General features: G+C 38.0%; 1 protein-coding gene across 2 annotated transcripts; it reads left to right on the top strand.

Moving 5' to 3' along the window:
- The first annotated feature begins 9539 nt into the window (after positions 1 to 9539).
- Positions 9540 to 18126, top strand: ol-vit1 (vitellogenin 1). 2 transcript variants are annotated; one of them, NM_001104677.1, is given in 34 exon segments: positions 9615 to 9654; positions 10074 to 10094; positions 10218 to 10369; positions 10455 to 10706; positions 10790 to 10951; positions 11036 to 11184; positions 11280 to 11430; positions 11535 to 11692; positions 11792 to 11957; positions 12033 to 12158; positions 12247 to 12465; positions 12559 to 12776; positions 12870 to 12967; positions 13054 to 13178; positions 13255 to 13356; positions 13433 to 13552; positions 13634 to 13823; positions 13953 to 14046; positions 14139 to 14324; positions 14401 to 14533; positions 14619 to 14811; positions 14895 to 15349; positions 15446 to 15490; positions 15606 to 15674; positions 15791 to 15991; positions 16081 to 16223; positions 16296 to 16431; positions 16514 to 16637; positions 16745 to 16925; positions 17016 to 17110; positions 17204 to 17298; positions 17418 to 17583; positions 17707 to 17868; positions 17957 to 18057. In NM_001104677.1, coding segments are annotated over 34 exon segments (5028 nt in total).
- The last annotated feature ends 5188 nt before the right edge of the window (positions 18127 to 23314 follow it).

Below are 23314 nucleotides of genomic sequence, written 5' to 3'. Positions count from 1 at the left end.
ACGAGACAACTGGCGTCCCATATGTCTATTAAATAATGACTACAAGATTCTTGCATCTGTCTTTGCAAAATGACTTAAATCTGTTCTAAACTCAGTTATTGCAGAGACAGAATCAGGATTCATGCCAAACAGACACATCTCCAATAACATTTGTCTTGTTCTTGATATTTTAGATTACTCACACCTGATCTCTGATGACAGTTTTATACTCTTTTTAGACTTTTACAAAGTTTGACTCTGTTAATCATAATTTTATCTTCAGCTGTCTTCATAAATTTGGTTTTGGCCCTTTTATCTGTAATAAAGTTAAAACACTGTACAATAATGCTAACTGCTCTGTCAAACTGAAAAATGGTACCTCCCCTAGATTCAATCTTAATAGAGGAATCAGACAGGGGTGTCCTATTTCACCTTATCTTTTTCTTCTAGTTCCTCAAACCTTTGCTGATTATATCACTATTCCTAAATTAAAAGGCATCTCAGTTTTTAATAAAGAAATTTTAATTAGTCAGCTCGTTGATGACACAACACTTTTAGTAACCCTTGTGCTATCCTAGGCACTTTAACATTGGGAGTTGGGTCATCTAGACCCACTAGACAGTGCGCTGAATCGCCCCGCCTCCTCGCTGGAAATGCTTTTTCTAAATGAATATTGAGACAAGGTTCCCAGGGTGGATGTGAAAATGCAAATGCAATCCCCTCTTTGCATTTTTGCTTTAATTATGACACACAATAAGCGGTTTTAAGTATAAAATGAAAAAGCATTTTGAAATATTGCTTTTTCATTTTAATTTTTAGTCATTTTATGCAGTTACATTTTGAAAATGAAAAAGCATTTCTGTTAATCCATTTTAATTGTCAAATTAGACATTTCTAAATGAATTTTGCTACACATTTACCTGATAATCTTTTGAAAATGAAATGTCAAATACCATTCTCTTTATAGTTTTAATTAAGTGACAGAAAAAGCAGTGTTGAGGAAGGAAATGAAAAAGCATTTTGAAGTATTGCTGTTTCATTTTAATTTTGAGTCAAAAAATGCAGCTTCATTTTGAAAATTAAAAAGCATTTCTGGTTTTGACATTTTTTTTATCCATGCTACAGAATCGCTTCCATACACCTGGACAATCAGACTTTTAAATCTATTGATCAACTATTGCTAAACTTCATCTGGAAAAACCGTTTTCATAATTTTAAAAAATCTGTAATAATGAACTATGAAAAAAAAGGACTAAATTTTCTTGACTTTACTACTATAAATCATACTTTTAAAATAAACTGGATAAAAATTTTCCTTATTATATAATTATTATTCATTATTTTACTTTATTACTTTATTTTACTTCCCAACTAATGACTCATCCGCGATGATCCAGTATAAACTGAGAAAAGTGACTTTAACAAAAAAAAAAAAAAAAGAGAAAAGTAGTCCGCTCCTGCACTTAATTAGAAAGGTAGACTGGTGGAGCGAGTCTCTGAGTAGAGCAGACGGACTTAAGAGGTTTGTGTTTGAGGGGAAGGGGTGAGGCTTTGTTACGTGTCGGAGATGTAGGACTTCGATCCCTCCCGCAGCGTTACGTGAATGAGCTACCGAACTCAGGAGAACCGGGTGTCCCGGTAAAAGTGTACGTCCGAGCAGAGCTCGGACCGCCAGCACACACAGCGGCTTTGGGGCGGTGTGAGCTTCAAAGAAGAAATATCGCTGTCCTTAGAAACCGTTCAAACAATCACGTGGATTTGTGTTTCCAGTCGTGTCCCGACAAAATAAAGGCTCATGTTATTCCCACATATTTACGTGCAGTCAAGCTGCAGATTGCAGCATTTCCCGCATGGATTTATGTTCATGAAACCAAATGTTGTTAGCCCGAGTAGGCTAACTCGGGCTTCTTTCCTAGTCCGTTCTTCAACAGAAAAAGCACTGACCACACGGATTAAAAATAAAATGATGAGCGAACAGGTGCTTCATAATAACCGTAACATTAATAAAAGCACGTTTAGGAGATCATCTCGTATATTACCGAGTTGACGTATCTATGTATTGAAGAAATTTATGTTTTTATATCTTATTCTTTATTAGGTTGCAGCTTAATCTTTAGTGTGAAGTGAACTCATTTTGAACTCTCAAGACTTATACTCCTGTGACATTCCTTTTTGCTTTATGGCTCCAGCGGCAAACTTTCCCCCTGCAAACCCCTGTGAAGAAATAGGATGTTCTTTGTTCAGTTATGGGAGTTTTGGCAGAGAAGCAATAAATATGCCATGGACTTCTTTTCTACCATCTGGGTTGAAGGTCTTTCCCCTGGGAACCTGTCTAGATTCATGTTCTCATGTGGAGGTTGGAGCTGACCTCCCCCTGTAATGCCTGTGAAGGAGTTTTCGGTTATCTAGGAATGATTTACTTTGGCCCTATTAGGGAATCTTTTCATGGGTGCACCGAGTGCGCCTTCGTATCTGGTCCGACGTCAAGGAGGAGCGAATCCAGAGGCGGCAACTCCAACTATTGGCCGGTGAGAGCAGGAGGGCTATCTGCCGACGAATCAGAGCGACCAGGGGCGGAGATTCGGCCGCCATGATGCTTACATTGGGGGTGTTTCAACACACACGTTAAAAAGACTGTTTTGGAAGTTTTCCATTGTTCTCAAGAATACCTACGAGTAATTCGCATGTAACTTATGCATCAGAGGGCCTTCTAATTTGAGAATCCAGATATCTGCAACAATGTGTTTTAATCTGTGTTAGAACTATTGTTAGGGCAATAAACTTTGTGTATTTTTAATCCAGTTGAATCCGTGGTTTGCTTTAACTCTCTTGACTATTGAACACGCATGGATGGAAAGATCTGAAAAGCGGAAAGATTCTCTCCTACCGTTTGTAGCCGGCAGAAGTAATTTTCTCTTTCGGTATTTCAAACACTACTGCGCATGTGCGAATGATTTATTCCGACCGAAAGTGTGACCCATGTGAACGTTTTTTTTATAATATGAAAAAGTTGTTCTGGGCCCATGTACATGGTTGGATTCAAATCCAACCATTGATCCGATCAAGATATTTTGCACATGTAACCGCGGCTTATGGTGTCGACGTGCAGCGTGGTGGGGCGTGGCATCACGATGGTGTCTCTCCATTGTGATGTCAGTAACCCATCACGATGGACGATCGGCACAACCCTATCCTTTACAACAGTGGTCTCAAACTCAATTTACCTGGGGGCCACTGAAGGCGGAGTCTAGCTGACGGAGGGTCGCAACTTCAACACACACACACGCGCAATTTGTGAGTGTCTGAGAGCCAATAAATTTGTATGGATCATGTACTATACTATTAACTATTCTCTATTATTAACTTTTTTCTGTACAAAATGTACTCATAAAACTCTTATTCAAATAAAATACATAAATAACAAAAAAAAGTAAATAAATCAGTAATACTTTTCTGTTTATTCAGTCTTCTATATCTGCTGTTTTCTAATTTAAATGTCCCTATTAACACAGTTCAGTTAAAACTGTAGAATTATAACTAGCTGTAATCTGTTTCCTTTAAGGACAAAGACTTTTGCATATATTATGAAAAAAAATTTTTTAACGAAGCCTCGTTTAGACCTGCTCAGTTTTAATTTCATGCACGTCGGACATGGCACAGAGAAAATACAGGGCAGAACGTGCCCCATGCAATAACTAGGTGGCGCTATGAAGCTCGTCCAAAATTGTCATATCCATGGGTTCAGAATGGAAGTTTCATCAAATCTATTTAATTTCAATGAGATCGGACAAGGATTAGTGCATGTGAGAGCAACTTTTGTGCGCATGGCGAGACGCCCAACTTTGCCACTCTGTCACGACCACACCCCATGTCGAAAGTTGTGGTTTTTGTCGGTGTAAACTTCAATGGCTTTTCAACAGGTGGACGTCATATTGAGGTGTGTCGGCTCATCCTACTTGGAGCAGTGATGCTCCAAGTCAAACATGTAATTTCCTGTTGCCAGCAGGTGGCGCTACACCTGTTCCAGATTCTTCCACTGCAGACGTGTTCAGAGTCAGATTACAATCATGCATATCAATTTTGGATCAGATTAGATTATCCATCGCTGAGTAATGGCCATTCTTCTTTTCATGGCATGTTTTCGAAATGACCTCAAATTTTGACGCACCGCCACGGTCACAAACAACCGTAAAAACTTAAAAGCTTCGCGATTTAACATCGGACATGGGACTAGTTTACAAAACAAAATTTTAGAGTCATTCTCTAGGAGGATTTCGTTCTAGAACGAGGCCTGCAAATGACCAAAATACAGCAAAAATGACAAATTGACATCAATATAGCAGACTTCCTGTCTGTCCTAGTAATGATAATTACTAACACTGTACCTAAAGATGTGAAAAATGGAACTGATCTAATTTCCACTACAATGTCTAGACAAGTGTCAGCTATGTTTGATAACTTGGCTGATCAAGTGGACCAGGATCTTGCAGAGTGCATGTGGTTATGCATCCAGTGTGAAGATTCTGTGGACAGCAGCAGTACAGCGCAGCTGTTGGTTTTTATTAACATGATGTTTGAAGACTTCTCAGAGAAAATTTATTTCAGACTTGCTCTGGAAAAATGTTTGGACCCTACATCAGAAATTACTAATGAATACCTAGATGAGTAATGTCTCCAACAAACTTTTGCATAGAATCTATCCCACTAATCAATACATGCTCAGATATAATAAGTCAATTGACTCCAACTGTACTCTTTGTAAAGAACACCCAGAAACAATGGGTGTCACCTATTTCGGAATTGTAACACTAAAAAATTTTGGAAAGAAGGTGCACGTTTTATAAATCACAAATTAGACTCACAATTTCAGATTAAATTTGAATATATGATATTTGGCCTACACGAAAAGAACATAAAATCAAACATAAAATTGGCAGTTTTATATTCACAAATAAAAATTTTGCGTCATCACAACTATTTTTCCCTGTAATAATTAAAGAATTAGTCTTATTTCCACACTAATTCTAATAGCTTAAACAAAAACGCCATAAGTATTTATGAAAACTGTCTGTCTTTGAACATAATTTATGCATAGTAATCTGTTTTTGTAATATTTCTTTTGTGATACATGTACCATCCCTTGCCATTCTTATTCTTATGACTATTGTTCTTGTCATGCTTAATTGTTCTTTGTTTTAAATAATAAAGTTTAAAAAAAATGCAACGATGCTTTCATGCAATGATGCTAAATGCTATTCTAACGTCTGGGTGGGCAATGTGGCAATGTTCCTATGGCCAAGCTGGCTCCTAGTAGGAATATTTTCCCAAATACTCTTTCCTCACAGCAGAGCCAATCCTCAAGTTTCTTTTAGAAGTTATTTTTATAAGTATTCATCGTGGGGTAATGTGTCATATGTGTTAACAGAGTGGAGTGGGAAGGATGAAGGGTGGGTTGGGATTTTGATTGTAATATTGTGTGTGTTTTTAATATTAAAACCCTTTGAGTTGCGCAAGGTATGAGAGAGGAGGAGCTTGGTTCGCATAGCCGGCAGTAAGTCAGACCAGTTCCCGGTCCACGTTGGACTCCGGCAGGGCTGGCCTTTATCACCGGTTCTGTTCATAGTATTTATGGACAGAATTCCTAGGCGCAGCCAGGGGCCGGAGGGGATCTGGTTTGGGGACCACAGGATTTCCTTTCTGCTTTTTGCGGATGATGTTGTCCTGTTGGCTTCATCAGGCCAGGACCTCCAGTGTGCATTGGGGCAGTTTGCGGCCGAGTGTGAAGCGGCTGGGATGAGGGTCAGCAACGCTAAATCCGAGGCCATGGTTCTTGACCGGAGAAAGGTAGCTTGCCATCTCTCGGTGGGTGGAGTGTCCCTGCCCGAGGTGGAGGAGTTTAAATATCTGGGGGTCTTGTTCACAAGTGAGGAAAGACCGGAGCGTGAGATTGACAGGCGGATCGGAGCGGCGTCCGCAGTTATGCGGTCGCTGTATCGGTCCGTTGTGGTGAAGAGAGAGCTGAGCCGAAAAACAAAGCTCTCAATTTACGGGTCGATCTTCTTTCCAATACTCACCTATGGTCATGAGCTATGGATCATGACCGAAAGAACGAGGTCCCGAATACAAGCGGCTGAAATGAGCTTCCTCCGTAGGGTGGCTGGGCGCTCCCTTTAGAGATAGGGTGAGAAGCTCTGTCACCCGCGGAGAGCTCGGAGTAGAACCACTTCTCTTCCACATCGAAATGAGCCAGTTGAGGTGGATCAGGCATCTAGTTCGGATGCCTCCTGGACGCCTCCCTGGGGAGGTGTTCCAGGCATGTCCCACAAGGCGGAGGCCCCGGGGAAGACACAGGACACGATGGAGAGACTACATCTCTCGGCTGGCCTGGGAACGCCTCGGGGTCCCCAGAGGAGCTGGAGGAAGTGGCTGGGGCGAGGGAGGTCTGGGCATCTCTGCTTAGATATACATAAATATATATATATATATATATATATATATATATACATATATATATATATATATATATATATATATATATATATATATATATATATATATATATATATATATATATATATATATATATATATATATATATATATATATATATATATATATACATATATACATATATACATGCGCGCACACAGGTAGATCTTCAAGACATTGTCAACTCAAAAGTAGCTCACATGCCAAAAGGTCCACCGGTCTCTTGCAAAGCGGTGTGAAGACGGCAGCAAGCAAAGCATGGTTACTTCCGCAAAGTGCCTTTTCTGGCAGTCTGCTCCCTTTTAGTCACTACTTTTATCAGCATGGCTTAATTTGACTTTACAGTTGGTTCGGACTACAGGTGACCGAAACCCATCTTCTCATGGGATGTTTTTCAGCAAGAAAACAGAAATAACTCACAATTGATTGAAAATAAAACATTTTATAGACTAAAGCAGAGGGCAAAGATTAGTTAAAAATCAACAGGAGTTCCTTAGAAATAAATAACTTTTTTTTATCTGATGTTTCATTATGTTGTGACTTCCTCTCAGTTTCCATTCAACATATCTTTTTTTTTAAATAAAACCTGTAGTTTTTATTTGTAAAATAATGGAATAATTGGCAGTTAGATTTTTTTTGTAATCTTTCCGCCAACTTGGCTGGTGACTCAAACATTAGACTTTGGTCACTGGGGTTGTTGCTTCAATAGGGGAGCATCAAACTACACTCAGCAAATTCCATTCCAAGCTGTTGCTACCAAAGTGCTCTGCTGAGTGCATTCTAGGATTTCTCTTTATGAAAGCTCAAGCTAGCAGTAGCTCACAAAACAGCTGCTGCATTGTTCTCCAATCATTTTTTGCAGCTTGTATTTAGTCTCACTTTGTGTTTGGGACAATTTTCAAAGGAGATGTTAGAATAATAGTTTTTGTTCAATACATCAAATCAAATCAAATCAACCTTTATTTATATAGCACTTTTTCGACAACAGATGTCACTCAAAGTGCTGTGCATAAAATACAATAAAATTTAAAAACAAGATGACAAGACAAACCGTGCGACAACCCCCCCCCCCCCCCCCCCGCCGCAAAAACACACACACACACACACCCACACACACACACATCAATAAATGAATAAATAAATAAAAAAAGTGATAGAATGATAGAATGTAGAGACCTGGCTTTGTCATGTTCACGGAGTACACCACCACAGAACCCCCCAGATCCGATCAAAAGAGTCAGACCCAGGAGATCCCACTGCAGCGACCCCGCTCACTGAGAAGGGTCAGTCACTGATGTGGAGGATCCCTCAGAGGGAAACACTGGAGTGTAATAAAATGTAAAAGGAATAAAATTAAAATATATATAAAACATGGTGGTCTGGCTTGGCTTGGGGGGGTGGTCCCTTTGCCTGTGCTGGGGGGATGATTTTATACATCCCACCAATTTTAATTTTTGTTAAAGAAAGGAAAAGCAGGGAGAAAAAATGTATTAAAATCAAAAATCTAATTTGGAATCAAAAAATAGAATTTACTTTTTGGTCATATCAGTCACCTTGATTAAGGCACAAAGCACTCTAGTTACAATCCCATTCACCCATGCAAACACACATTCATTCTCTGATGGCGGCTCTGCTGGAATATTTGGCGCCAACTTGTGGCCACAAGGGAACAATATGGAGTTCCCAGCCCAAGGACACATCAATACACAGGCGGGCAAAGCAATCCTCCAAACAGAAGTCAACTGCAAAAAAAGCGGTCTGATAAAAGTTCAAAGTACCATCATTGTGTTTAGGTCTGTTTTATTAGTTTGTTTTATCAAGTTGACCTCACTAAAGAAGAATTCAAAATAAATGTCTGATTTTCATTTGTCCATTATAAGTACATTTTTACAATTTACTGTTTTGTTACAGAAAAAAGAAAAGTTGAAGTAAATTTTTGTTGTTTTGCTTTTGTCACGGCTAAGTTATTTCAGTTTTGCTTTTGTCGATCCAAGAGGTTGGCAAAAAGTGGCAATTACCTTATGTCTGGCAAAAGACTCAAATGAAGAACAATATTTTGAAATATATAAATTTAGCCCTACGTACCACAGAGCTAAAGGGGATTGATGGATTTAGCAGAAAACATGTAGTTATATTAACTTTAAAATTAAAAGGATTGCAAAGAAGTTTTGTAATGTAAAGCGGATGTGAAGAGACATAACATTTACTTTTTTTTGTTGTCAATAATAAACATTAAGATAAATATTAATCACTGCAGTGTAGTGCAGTCAACAGAGGGCACAAACCCCAAAGAAAATGTATAAAATTATACTTTTCTCATTGTCAGACAGGATTCATCTAGCGTTTCAGTTAAAAGCATTCAACAGTCCCATATCAGGACTGAGGACACACAAACAGTGTGATTTACCAGTGTAAAAGCTGTGCATATGACAATAAATGATTCTGATTCTGATACCAATCAGCCTTGCTACATTTTATCCAGTTATGACCACCTCAGTTGTCATGTATACTTTTGGGTTTTTTACTTTGTACTTTGAAAAAGTAGTTTGCAAAACAAATTCCATATATTTATCTTTTAATGAATTGTTGCTCTATAGATAATAAGAGATTTGTTTATGTATGGAATTTGTACTATAAGAAAATAAAGTTAGGTTGTAATTTATAAATATATTTTGAAATAGGGTGAAATTTAATCAAGCACATATCTGCAGTACATTAGGTCCATAAAAGATTGCTTGTAGTTGGATTTCAATTTTAAAAAGCTTATTCATTTTCATTAACCTTTAGACTAAGTTTTGACCAAATGAAACAATATAACCTGTCGCTGTCAAAGAATACGCAGTGATAAAGCAATTTTAGACGACATTCAAAAAAACTAGATGAAGAAACAGAATAAACATTTTGACCGGCTTGTTCAAGTTTAACTTGGCAGAAATAGCTTGACTTTGAGAACAAGTTTAGGTGACCCTGACTTATGAAGCTCACCGTAACTTTTTCACATATTGGTGGGTCATTTGTCATGTCAAATGCAGCAGTCAGTTTTGCAATGATTTACACTTTGTCTGTATTACCTAATTTTTTTAGCACAGCACTTGCCTTTAAAAAGGCTGTAGGGCCACAACTGATCCTCACAACCCCATTCAGCCATGAAAGCGGTTGTGCTTGCCCTGACTCTGGCCCTTGTGGGTAAGTCTGTTGCTGCTTTTGTGGATCCTTTATGTATATTTTTAAATTACTACTAATATTTGTCTTTATTTTTTTAAATAAAATTAACTTAAATCTTTTATAAGTTGTTATATTTGCAAGACACCATCTACGTATTCTTTAATGTACCCTAAAAGTTTGTAATATTGTTTTAGAAATTCAAGTATAGCAAAATTTCACCACAAGCTTTTGCAATTATAATTTTACTGTTGTTTTTTGGGCTTAATTAAAGTCTAATTTTACATGTATTTCATAATTATAGGTTACTCTCCATTGTTATTATAAATTCCTGTCAATGATTGAACAGATCCATAAAATGGAATAGCCTTTTTTTTAGAGAAAAATGAAAAAACTACATAAAGATTTCAGTTAACTTAAAGGTTTCTTGCTATACATTTCAGCTGGACAACATCCCAACTTTGGTGGGTTCACAATTTTTTTATTCAACATTTACATTCTAAAATTAAAAGGAAAATTAGGCAAAAAATTTTCAGAATGCTTTTTGGAACAATACAGCCTTGACATTAACATAACTGTGCTTCCAGCTCCGGATTTTTCTGCTGGCAAAACCTATGTGTACAAGTATGAGGCGTCCATCATGAGCGGTTTGCCTGATGAGGGTTTGGCAAGAGCTGGACTCAACGTCTCCAGCAAAATCCTCATTAGTGCTGTACATGAAAATACATACATGTTGAAGGTAAGGATGTAGTTTTAGAAGAAAAAACATGTTTTTAACTTTTTAAGACAATTTACCTATTGAAATGATTTTTTTTTTATTCTAGCCTTTAGAACTTATTATCAATGAGTACAATGGTATTTGGCCAAAGGATCATCCAGAGCCAGTTGGCAAGCTGACTGCTGCTATGACACCAGAGCTCAACATTCCCATCAAGTTTGAATACAGCAATGGTGTTGTAGGAAAAGTGTTTGCCCCCGAAGGAGTCTCAGATTTGGTCCTGAACTTCTACAGAGGTTTCCTTAACATCCTTCAGCTTAACATCAAGAAGACACATAACGTCTATGATCTGCAGGAGGTTTGTCTAAACAGCGAAAGACTCTCTTTTATTAAACTGGAGCAACGACTTTTATTGCTTGAATAATGAATTGTATTCATTAGGCTGGAACTCAAGGTGTCTGCAAGACCCTCTATTCTGTCAATGAAGATGTAAAGGCTGACCGCATCCTCCTGACTAAAACCAGGGACATGAACCACTGTCACGAAAGGATCTCTAGAGAAATTGGGTTGGCATACACTGAGAAATGTGACGAGTGCCAGAAGGTAAGTTCAAATAAATTATCTTACATATGTACATCCTTAAAAAAGTGATCTGCAAAAGCCATCAACTATGCATTGTGTTCAAAGGAATCCAAGAATCTGAGAGGTTCTACATCATACAGATACATCTTGAAGCCAGTTCCCAGCGGCATTATGATCCTGGAGGCAGATGTAAATGAGCTAATCCAGTTTTCACCTGTGTCTGAGCGTTACGGAGCTGCTCAAACAGAGACCAGGTATGTCAAAATAAACCTAAGAGGTAAAAAAGGTTCTATTAGCTTTCACTTTACTTTAACTGTCTTATTCTATTTATTTTTTTATTTAAAAAAAGACAAACCTTGGTCTTCCTTGAGATTCAGAAATCCCCTATTGCACCCGTCTCTGCTGAGTATCATCATCGTGGATCTCTCAAGTATGAGTTCTCAAAAGAGTTTGAGCTCTCACCACTTCAACTTGTCAAAGTTACTGATGAACGCGCCCAGGTACTGTTTGAAAATACTTCCATAAATCAGATAAGTAAAGGCAGAAACAAATATGGGACTGCCTGGTAATAGTTGACATCCATTTTCATCTCTTAAATATTTAGACCGAGGAGCTTCTGAATCATCTAGTTACCCACAATGCCGAAAAGGTCAATGATCATGCTCCTCTGAAGTATTTGGAATTGATTCAGTTTTTACGTCTTGCCCGCTATGAAGACCTAGAAGTACTCTGGAGCAAGTACAGAAATATGCCTTCTCACAGGTAACTTATCTCTTATTGAATATTCAACTTCTTTTTTCAGTCAGAGAGGACAATTCTGAAAATGTGCCTGTTGTTAACTTTTAATACATGTTTTCTTAGATTTTGGCTCTTAGAGGCTATTCCCGCCATTGGAACCTCTGCTGCTGTCAGATTCATCAAGGAGAAATTTCAGGCTGAAGACTTAAGTGTTGCTGAGGCAGTTAGAACCTTGGTTGCAGCTGTTCACATGGTTAAAGCAAATCCTGAATCCATCAAGCTCTTTGAGGTTTGTACACTATACATGAAAGGATTTAATAAAAACACACAAATTGAAACATGTCTAATGTCTTCACTGTTTCAGACCCTCACCGAAGACAACAAAATCGATGCCAACCCAGTTCTACGTGAGATCGTCTTCCTCGGATACGGCACAATGATTTCCAAATATTGTGAAGAGTCAGATGTCTGTCCTGTCGAATATATAAAAGTAATCTCAATTGTCAATTTTTTTATTTAGGATTAATAAATGTGTTTGTGTGTGCTGAAATACCCCTATCTTCCTTTTTCCCCTACAGCCAATTCAGAAGCGTCTCTCAGAGGCAGTTTCTAAGGGCGAAACAGAAGACATCATTTTGTATTTGAAGGTTTTGGGAAATGCAGGACACCCTAGTAGCCTCAAGTCAATCACAAAGATTATGCCCATTCACGGCACTGCTGCTGCATCTCTGCCAATCACAGTCCATATTGAAGCCATCATGGCTCTGAGGAACATTGCAAAGAAAGAACCAAGAATGGTGAATTCAAGGGCATTACCTACTATTTTAAAATATCCCCCTCATCCCCTTATCTCAAAGCTAATTCATGGTTTCATTTCTTTATGGTAACAGGTTCAGGAACTGGCTCTTCAGCTCTACATGGACAAGGCTCTTGACCCAGAGCTTCGTATGCTTTCATGCATTGTGCTGTTTGAGACCAATCCTTCAATGGCGCTGATTTCCACCCTTGCCAATGCTGTTAAGTCAGAGGAGAATTTGCAGGTTGCCAGCTTCACATACTCTCACATGAAGTCCCTGAGCAGGAGCGCTTCCATGATTCATCCATCAGTGTAAGAATCTTGATTCCTATTCCTAATCTTGATTTTTTAGAAGTCTATTTACATGTTGGGACCGATGTTTATCAGTTGTCTCTCTTCTAACAGAGCTGCAGCTTGTAATGTTGCCATGAAGATCCTGAGTCCAAAGCTGGACAGACTGAGCTTACGTTACAGCAAAGCTGTCTATGGGGAAGCCTATAGCAGTAAGATTGCTTTTATGGAAAGATAAGATACATTCATTTTTTACATCTTTTTATTTTAACAAAACCTGTTTAAAACACTTCATCAGGCTCTTTAATGCTTGGTGCTGCTGCTACCGCTTTCTACATCAACGATGCTGCTACCTTCCTGCCAAGATCTGTTGTTGCCAAGACCAAAGCCTTCTTTGTTGGAGCTGCTGCTGATGTTCTGGAGGTAAAACAAAGATGAAACCTACAAAGCTTCTCAGAGTGAGGGGGGAAAAAACTACATTGAACATTAAATTTTTTAGATTGGAGTGAGAACTGATGGACTGCAAGAGACCCTTCTGAAAAACCCTTCAATTTCTGACAGTGCTGACAGGATAACAAAAATGAAACGTGTCATCAAGGCTGTAAGCTCAAAGTCACAAATTCATAAGTTCCTTGTTTAGTGTATCAGTGTGACAAGCATTCTATCCTTTTCCACAGCTTTCTCAGTGGAGATCCTTGCCCAACAACAAACCCTTAGTTTCCTGCTATGTCAAGCTTTTTGGACAAGAGATTGCCTTTGCCAACATTGACAAACCCATGATTGAACGGGCTATTGAGGTGCGACACAGTTCAATTTATAAACTTCACTACTATAGGATTGCAAGCCACATATTGTGTAATTATTTTCTTGTCCTACAGCTTGCCAGTGGTCCCTCTGTTCAGGCTTATGGTTTAAAAGCTTTGAAAACTCTGCTCCTTTCTGGTGTCAATTTCCACCATGCAATGCCTGTGCTGTTTAGTGAGGTGCGACGCATATTGCCAACTGCTGCTGGAATTCCAGTGGAACTGAGTCTTTACTCTGCTGCTGTGGCTGTAGCCGCTGTAGAAAGTAAGTAATCTATGCAAAAATAAAATGCTTTCATTATTCAAAGTTTAAAGAAAAGTTTAAATGTTTGATTAAAACAGAAAATCTATTAAGGGGTGAAAAAAGATAATATAGATCTTTGCTTCCTTTTAGTTAAACCAACTCTGTCACCACGTCTGCCTGAAGACTTTCCTCTCCCACGCCTTCTGGAAACAGAAATCAAGCTTGAGACTGAGATTAGACCCAGGTAGACTGTGGACATCAACTGCTTCCCAACAAAAGGATCAATCATTTGTTGATACAAATATGCCTAACAAAAAAAATCTTCTCTTCCTACAGTTATGCTATGGACACCTATGCTTTAATGGGAGTTAACACTCCCGTTTTCCAGGCTTTCATGGTTTCAAGAGCTAAATTTAACTCAACTCTGCCTGCCAAAATCTCTGCAAGACTTGACATTAAAGAGGGTGACTTCAAGATAGAAGCACTTCCTGTTACTGCTCCTGAAAACATCACAGCTGGAAGGTAAGCATCTAAAACATTATTACACTTCCTATAATTTTTTTAAGACGATGATTATTATTCCATGTTTCCTCCATAGTTTTGAGATCTATGCAGTGACAAGGAACATAGAGGAGCCAACAGCTGAGAAAATCACACCAATCTTACCTAACAAAGTTTTACCATCCATCTCAAGCCAGATTGTATCTAGCGAAGATTCTTCTTCTGCTGAAGTTAGTCTGGTCACTGTTGTATTTCATTTTATACTGATAGATTTTAATTCACAATTGTTTAATAAAATGTTTTTCCTTTTTATAGATTTCCTCTGAAATCATTGAAGAAGATGTCAAACGCAAGGTTCCATTCTTAGCCAAAAGATACTGTGCCAAGTACCGTGCCATTGGACTCAAAGCCTGTTTCAAGGTTGCCACTGAAAACGCTGCTTTCATCCGTGACACTGCATTCTACAGAATGATTGGAAGCCACAATGCTTCTTTCTCTATCAAACCAAGTAAGAGCTGAAAATATAAATGTTTTATGTATGGTGTGGGAGCAAATGTAAAAGCCTATTAATGATCATATGTTCATGCTTAGTTGAAGGTGAAGAAGTGGAGAGACTGGAGATGGAAGTGAAAGTTGGAGCAAAGGCAGCAGAGAAGATCATTAAACAAATAAACATGAAGGATAGTGCGGGAACAGTGCTGTCCAAGCTCAACAAAATCCTGACCTCAAATCTGAATCGCACTTCGTCCTCCTCCTCAAGTTCCAGCAGCAGTTCTTCCTCTAAGCATTCCTCCAAATCCTCATCTTCATCATCTAGCTCTTCCTCTCGCCCCAGTGGCAGTAGCAGCAGTAGTAACAGCAGCAGCAGTAGCAGTAGCAGAAGCAGCAGCAGCAGTAGCAGCAGAAGAAGCAGCAGCAGTAGCAGCAGCAGATTGAGCTCCTCAAGATCCTTCAGCAATTCATCCAGATCAAGCTCTGCATCAAGCCTTGCTTCACTCTTTAGTGCTGAATCAAGTTCTTCTCGTGACAGTGCTCGTCGTTCAATGGTAGAAATTTAAAAACGATTCCATTACAAAGAAAGAACCTTTATACATAAACATAGCCATTAACCAATGTTGAAACCGACGTTTGTTTTTTCACAGCAAAAAGTCAATTCTCACAGATTCAGGAAGGCACATAAGAACCAGGTATTTTTTGTAGATCCTGAAAGCATAAACCAGAAATCATATAATAAGAAAACATGTGGAGCTTTTTTGTTGTTTTATCTTGGTGTCCCCTAAACTAAGCATATCATTGCTGCAGACTTTGGCGTCAGAAGAGCGTTCTAGAAGCAGAAGCAGCGACTCCAGTTTTGAGGCCATTTACTCAAAGGTAAAGGAATTTATATAAAAATAAGTAAACTAAAACTAGTAAGATGTTTCAAGTTGAATTCTGTTCATCAATCAAATGTGTGTTTTGAAAAAAATTTACTGAACTTTTCCCAATAGAACGAACTCCTTGACGAAAGGAGTGTTGCTGTTGTTGTCACTGTCCGTGCTGTAAAAGCCAATAAGGAAGACCAAGGATACCAGGTTGCTGTTTATGTTGACAAACCAAATGCCAGACTTCAGATCATCTTATTCCCTCTGTCTGGAAGCAACTGGAAGTTGTGTGCTGATGGAGTTTTGTTGAGCAAGCACAAAGTCACGGTGAGATACAGTTTATCTTTTGAACTTATATTAAAAGCATTGTACTAAGACTCAATTGTATTTTTGTCAAATCTCCTGTTTTATTATAGGCTAAGATTGCTTGGGGAGCTGAATGTAAACAGTACAGCACCATGATCACTGGGGAAACTGGTTTAGTCAGTTCAAACCCTGCAGCTCGACTCAGAATGTCCTGGGAGAAACTACCCTCTTACGTTAAGCGCTCTGCAGAGAAGTAAGAAAACTCTTTCTTACCATCACAACTGAAATACTCAATTTCAGATCTCACACATGGATTTTATTACAGGGTTTATGACTACATGCCCAACAAAATGCTGGCTGACTTGATCAAATCAAAGAGTGCAAACAGCACCAGGCAGCTCTCTTTCACTGTTGTTGCAGAATCTGAAAAGTCCATTGAGCTTATTGCAAAAACACCGAGGGTATGTGATGTTATTTGGCACATTTGACTTATTTCAATATAATAATGCCTTTGAACTAAATAAGATATTTCTATGTCTACAGCGCACTTATTACAACATGACTTTACATCTTCCCATTACCCTTCCACTGCAAGAGATCAAAAGCCTTACCCCCTTTGAGGAGGTTACTGATAAAGTCCACTACGTCTTTGCCAAGGCTGTTGCAGGTGAGGACTGCTGAATAGAGGCATTACTTAAGATTGATTTAATTAAATAAAGGAAAATTTATTTAAATATATATATATATATGAATAAATACACTTTTTTTCCCCAGCTGAATGCAGTTTGTCCAACAATACAATCAAAACATTTAACAACAGGAGGTACAAGAACAAGATACCAGAGTCTTGCTACCAGGTTCTTGCACAAGATTGTACTGAGGAGCTGAAATTCATGGTCCTGCAAATGTATTACGCCACCAAACAGAACCATCTTAATGTCAAGATTGCTGACATGTGAGTTAATTGACAAAGCAACCCCAGAAAGACTTGCTTTCATTTAAAAATATGTCCATTTGACAAAGATGTGTGTCTTTCTTCTTACAGAGACATTGATCTGTACCCCAAGGACAGTGAGGTGCATGTTAAGGTCAATGGAATGGTAATACCTCTCACCAGCCTGCCATACCAGCATCCAACAGGTTTCCACTCAGTTTTTATAATAAAAGTAATTTATTTGTTTTTTAGAACATGAATGTGATCCTAAAATGTTGCTCATTTAACTTGTTCTACAGCTTCCATTGAGATCAGAGAAAATGAGGAGGGAGTTTCTGTGTTTGCATCCAGCCATGGGCTTCATGAAGTCTATGTTAACAAGACCTCATGGAGGGTAAGCTCACCTCAATTAATTTGTCAGTGAGGAGAAAACAGCAGAGCAAATTGTGGTTATAAATTAGTGGAAGGTATATTTGATGATCACTGAAGGTGTTGTCTGATTGGGCAAACTAGATTAAAATCGCTGACTGGATGAAAGGAAAGACCTGTGGGCTCTGTGGAAATGCTGATGGGGAAGTCAGACAAGATTATCGTGCACCCAATGGACGCCTGGCCAGAAACTCTGTCAGCTTCGCTCTTTCCTGGATTTTACCAGCAGAAAGCTGCAAAGACAACTCTGGTGAGGCTGAAATATATCTAAACTAAGTTTCTTGTTAAAAATAAATGTATTCATTTTTATACTGAGATACTAGTTTCTTATCCACCTATGAGAAATGTATGAATCCATTTCTTTTTCATGCAGAGTGCCGCATGAAGTATGAATCCATCCAGCTGGAGAAGAAGGTTAATGTCCATGGTCAGGACTCCACATGCTTCTCTGTTGAACCTGTGCTGCGCTGTCTGCCTGGCTGCTCTCCAGTCAAAACCACCTCTGTCAATGTTGGCTTCAAGTGCTTTGCTGCTGGTGAGTGTTGTGGATAAAGGACATACACAAAAAGTAATTTAAATAAATTGTAATAATTTTAATTATCTCTGTTTTCCTCATTTTCCAGATTCTTCTAGGGATCTTAGTAACATCTTCAATGAAAGTGTGGACCTGAGGGACTCTACAGAGGCTCACCTTGCCTGCAGTTGCTCTGCTCAGTGTTCTTAAAAAAGAGTTCTCTGTTAGTCACATGTGTATGTTTCGACGGTAACTTTAAATAAATGCATCTTGAAAGAATTTATTTCTTTTCCTTTCATTTTTGTGTGGATGTGATTAGAATTATTCATTGCCCAAAACCAGTTTAGTTATATAGTTGTAAAATTGGTTAAAGCAAGAGATTGAGATTTAACATAATCAAATTGATTGCATAAAATAAGAAACAAAAATGGAAACTGAAATTATTATTTAGAAAAAAACTTCAAAGGTCCCTAAATTCTTTAAGTAGTTATTGCTTCAAATAAGCATTACCATGTTTTCAATCACTCTTTATTGCCTCTATTCCAAAGCAATTACTGCAACTATCAGTTTGCAGACTAAAATGTTTAATAACAAAACTGTAGCAGTTTGATAAGTCAAAAAACTCCATGGAAGAAAAGATTCCAAAAAGGACCATAAACTTATTACACAAGTTTTAAACATGTTCTAGCCCAATTCTTTCCAAAAAATGCTGTATAATCTACAAGAGGAACTCATTAAGGACAAATGACGTTCAGTCTGCTGAGACACAGACTCCTCCAATATTAAATTTATGCTTCAAAAAAAATTAAAAAGATAATATTTTACACTATTCACTCGGTAGAATGCAAATTTACACTCATCTTTCTCACACATACAAATACACTATGAACTTGTAAATTTAATGTAGTCTAGAATAAACATTCATTGTATAGTTTTATAGCAGTAAGATACGAAAGATATAGAACCAACTTGCTTTGCTTCTTTCATGCACGGCCTAATAAAGCCATGTGGACCACTGAGCACAAGTGGACGTGTCTCCTCTAGCGATATAACCAATTGGATAAAACTCATTGGCTAAGCAAGACATGCTAGGAGCAGTGTAGCTTTGTGTTTGCGGCAGAGGAGAGGGCTTTGAGACGTTTGTGCTCCCGTGATGATTGTACATAGCTTCTCAGGACTGCGTAGCATCATTTCCGCCTTCCTCCTTCGGACGCACCGCGGTTCATCGAAACTTCCCCCCGGACAAGCTTTGTCTTAGACCGGCAGCCGCCTTCGCATAGTGGAGTGCGAACCCCCGTTGATCGGAAGCTCCAGATCCCTGAATACGGAAGTGCTGCTACGCAGATCTGAGAAAATCTCAACCATCATATGAATTTGTGTTTCCAGTGCTGTCAAGACAAAATAAGGGTTGATATAATTCCCACATATTTACACTGTTGTTTTCCCACATAAAATTAAAACAAACTGAACACTAACACACTGCATGGTCACTTCTTTGCTAATGTCAAAATTTTTTGCTGCCATCACGTTTGTGTTGGCCGCCTTGATGCAATTTCTTGGTCGTTTTTTTTTTTTTGTTAGTGTAAAATAGACCTTGGTAAAATAAATTGGTAATTTTCAATATCAGCGTTCAAAATAATCGGTTATTCTGTTGTCCGAAACTGTTACGGCTGTGGCCGTATTTGTTTTTTTTTTTGGTTCTGTTTGCTCTGTGTTTTGTGTATTATTTCTATATCAGAGTGGGACTTGTGTTTTTTGTGGATCTTTGTGTGTCTGTTTTTGTCTGATTATTTTCAGGTGTGGTGGAAAGGGTGTGGCCTCCCATTGGACCAGCTGGTGGAGGCAGCCTTTAAAGCCACCATGTGGACATCCACACCATGGGAGGGGAGCCTCCACTGCAATAGCCTCCACTGCAATAGCCTCCACTGCAATAGCCTCCACTGCAATAGCCTCCACTGCAATAGCCTCCACTGCAATAGCCTCCACTGCAATAGCCTCCACTGCAGTAGCCTCCACTGCAGTAGCCTCCACTGCAGTAGCCTCCACTGCAGTAGCCTCCACTGCAATAGCCTCCACTGCAATAGCCTCCACTGCAGCTTGGCCCTCTTCTCCATATTGTTTTGTATTTCACCGCTTGTTTAGTTTGTGTTGCATTTTGTTTTGTACTTTGTAGTTCTTTGTAGTTTGTGGTTTTGTCTGTGCCCACTCTGATTAGTCTTTTGGTTTATAGTTATTTGTTAAGTGAAGCTGTAGGGGTGAACTGCCATTTTCTTTAGTACATGTTTTCTCCTGTTTTTGTTAGATTAAGGAGGTTAGAGTTTTGTCTTTGATTTCCCTTTTCTTTCATTTGCAGGTAAGAATACATGTTTCAGTTAGTTGGGGTTTTGTTTGTTATTTTGGCCTGGGTTCACCCTGAAGCCTTTGCTTCACTTTTAGTTCGTATTGATTGTTTGTTAATTTGTAAATAAATTTGATATTTTTTGTTTGGAGACATTCGTTTTGGTGTGTGTTAATTTAACTTTGGTTGCCAAACCTTTACTTTTTTATGTTATGCCCCCTCGTCGCCCCTAGACGCACAAGGGGGCGTAACAGAGACGGACAACCAGATTTCACGGAGGACAACCAAAAATGAACCTGATGGTTGTCCGTGTTACAACCTGGTCTTTTTATTCAACATTTTGGTATTTTTCCACTATTTTTCAAGTTTCAATGGTTAGTTTATGGCAACCTCTGAAGTGAGTCGTATGCAGCAACTCCACTGACAAATGAAGTGCGTGTATGCTAGCGATCCTTTCGGTTTCTACCAATGAGTTATATCACTAGAGGAGACACGCCCACTTTAGAAGCCTGGCCGACGGTGGCGGAGCGCGACGCCATCTTGGTGAGGTCGACGACGCCCACATGACATTGATTTCCATTGATTTTAGTGGTGTCTAAGTAGCTTTTATAAACTGTATATATTTTTAGATTTAAATATATTTATACATATATATAAATATATTATATTTTATGTATATAATATATATATATATAGATACATCATTTGTTGTTGTTAAAGAATAGAAACAGTCAGCCTTAAAAGCTCAAAGTCTAATGAAAATGCAGTGTTGCAGGACTTCTTACAAATAAAAAAATTATTAGAAAGAATTTTTAAAATTAATTTCTAAACATTTAGAAGTTTTAGACCTCTTTGACATGCAATTTAAATTTTTTAGAAAAACCCAACAATAAGTCAATAATAATAATAATAATAATGATAATAATAATAATAGTATTAATAAATCAATAGTAAGTCAATACAAACAATAAATAAAAAATAAGTCAATAAATAATAATAAAAATAATTACATTATTATTATTGTTGTTAATAATAATCATAATAATAATAATCAAAAGAAGTCCAAAAGCGAACAATAGATTTACCCTAAAAAAAAACAGTCTGGCCTCTTATCAAAATCTGTTTCCACAAATGTTTTGAACAGCCAGACTGTATTTCTAGTTGGTACCACAGTGATCCATCTGGGTTAACTCTTTTGATAGCCAAGATCCACTTTTTCCTGAAGTCTGAGTCCATTGGAAACCTGACTCAGTCACTGAGTCAGAAATGTATAAATCTGTATAAATAGCCTAGTATGCTGTATACAGGTTTAGCAAAATAAAATGTACATTTATATTGACAGCAAAATAAATGTACATCATGCAGCATGTTGATAATAGCCCTGCAGCATCATGCATGTCAACATTTGTTCTATTAATGAAGCCCCTGCAGCCTTAAAAGAAAAAAAATTAAAATACTTACCTGTGAAATTATATACCTTCCTCCTTCATGGACTCATTTATCTGATTTTGGCAGTTGAAACCCGCACGATGAACTGGCATTATGGAAAAAATGTGTTCACATGCATTCACCGTGACAAGATCCTGGGGCCCATTGTTGTGCCGTACATCCAACAACATCACCTCATGTTGCAGCATGATAATGCACGGCCCCGTTTTGCAAGGATCTGTACACAATTCTTGGAAGCTGAAAACATCCCAGTTCTTGCATGGCCAGCATATTCACCAGACATGTCACCCATTGAGCATGTTTGGGTTGCTCTGGGTTGGCGTATAATACAGCGTGTTCCAGTTCCTGCCAATATCCAGCAACTTCGCACAGCCATTGAAGAAGAGTGGACCAACATTCCACAGGCCACAATAGACAACCTGATCAACTCTATGCGAAGGAGATGTGTCGCACTTCATGAGGCAAATGGTGGTCACACCAGATACTGACTGGTTGTCTGAGTCCCCTGACTCCCTCAATAAAACAAAACTGAAGATTTCAGAGTGGCCTTTTCTTGTGGCCAGTCTAAGGCACACCTGTGCAATAATCATGCTGTCTAATCAGCATCTTGATATGGCACACCTGTTAGGTGTGATGGATTGTCTTGGCAATGGAGAAGTGCTCACTATCACAGATTTAGACAGATTTGTGAACAATATTTCAGAGAACTGGTTACTTTGTGTATGTGGAAAATGTTTCACATCTTTGAGTTCATACCATAAAAAATGGGAGCAATATCAAAAGTGTTGCATTTATATTTTTGGTCAGTGTATATTATAGATCAACTTGTTTTGTTTTGAAACAATTGTCAAATTAGATGCAAAAGCACAGTACAAAATTATTTTTGGATTCAGGGTAAAACGTATAAGATTAGAGCTTTTAGTTGGTGACACTGACAATCAATGCCTATTTTTAGACTCAAAGAAAAACAAGAAAATAACATTCAAAATTAGGTTTTCAATTCCTAAAATTACTTTTTATCTTTTTATAATCTTTTACTTTTCTAATCTAAAACCATTTTTGTCCTACCTCCATAATTAGTACATGATGAAGTCAGTTGCCCAGGGTGCCCTACAAAGTGCTCTAATATTCTTTAAGAAAAAACATAGTTATCCTTTACCTCTGTTCTGGTATTTTAAAAGTACCTCTGTCTTTTGGCTACAGCAGCCAAAGAAAAAAGTTGTTTTAGAACTTGCTTATTTCAACTCTTTTTTTTTCTTCTGATAAAGATAGAAAACTTAAGCTAATTCAATGGCGCTAGGTAGTATTTCTTTTCTTCTCTTTTCTTCCTCCTCTCCTTTTCAAAATGGCGACAGCTAGCATCTGACTGTTCACGAGCGCCCCCTTAAGGCAAGAGGTCCTCACCAGGGTTTAAGGTAGTTCAGATTTTCTTTCTGGATTTGCAGATTAACTTAAAAAAAGGTTAATTTAATAATGATAATAATAAAAGGAATAAGAATATAATGATACATTTAAAAAAATCTCAGGTCAGAATAAAAGGCAAAAGAATGACTAGATTTAGCTTTGCCTGACCTTATTTTATTTTAAGTAAAGGTCATTGAGGAATATTGGGCAAAATATTTCATTTTATGCTCATAATTTGAAAATGTAATTTGTCCAACATGATGTAATGTTTATTTT

The sequence above is a fragment of the Oryzias latipes genome, chromosome 4 (assembly GCF_053564925.1).
Source record: "Oryzias latipes strain Hd-rR chromosome 4, Olatipes_Hd-rR_3.1".
NCBI classification, from domain to species: domain Eukaryota; kingdom Metazoa; phylum Chordata; class Actinopteri; order Beloniformes; family Adrianichthyidae; genus Oryzias; species Oryzias latipes.
Note: the sequence above shows the minus strand (reverse complement) of the source record. Positions and strands in the feature narration are given on the sequence as shown.

Excerpts from the sequence above, each read along its gene's own strand:
- ol-vit1 (XM_020701372.3), top strand. The coding sequence starts at position 9,615 with ATGAAAGCGGTTGTGCTTGCCCTGACTCTGGCCCTTGTGG. Across the intron at positions 11,693-11,791 it reads AGAAATATGCCTTCTCACAG|ATTTTGGCTCTTAGAGGCTA; the intron begins GTAACTTATCTC and ends ATGTTTTCTTAG. Across the intron at positions 15,491-15,605 it reads GGAAGGCACATAAGAACCAG|ACTTTGGCGTCAGAAGAGCG; the intron begins GTATTTTTTGTA and ends TCATTGCTGCAG.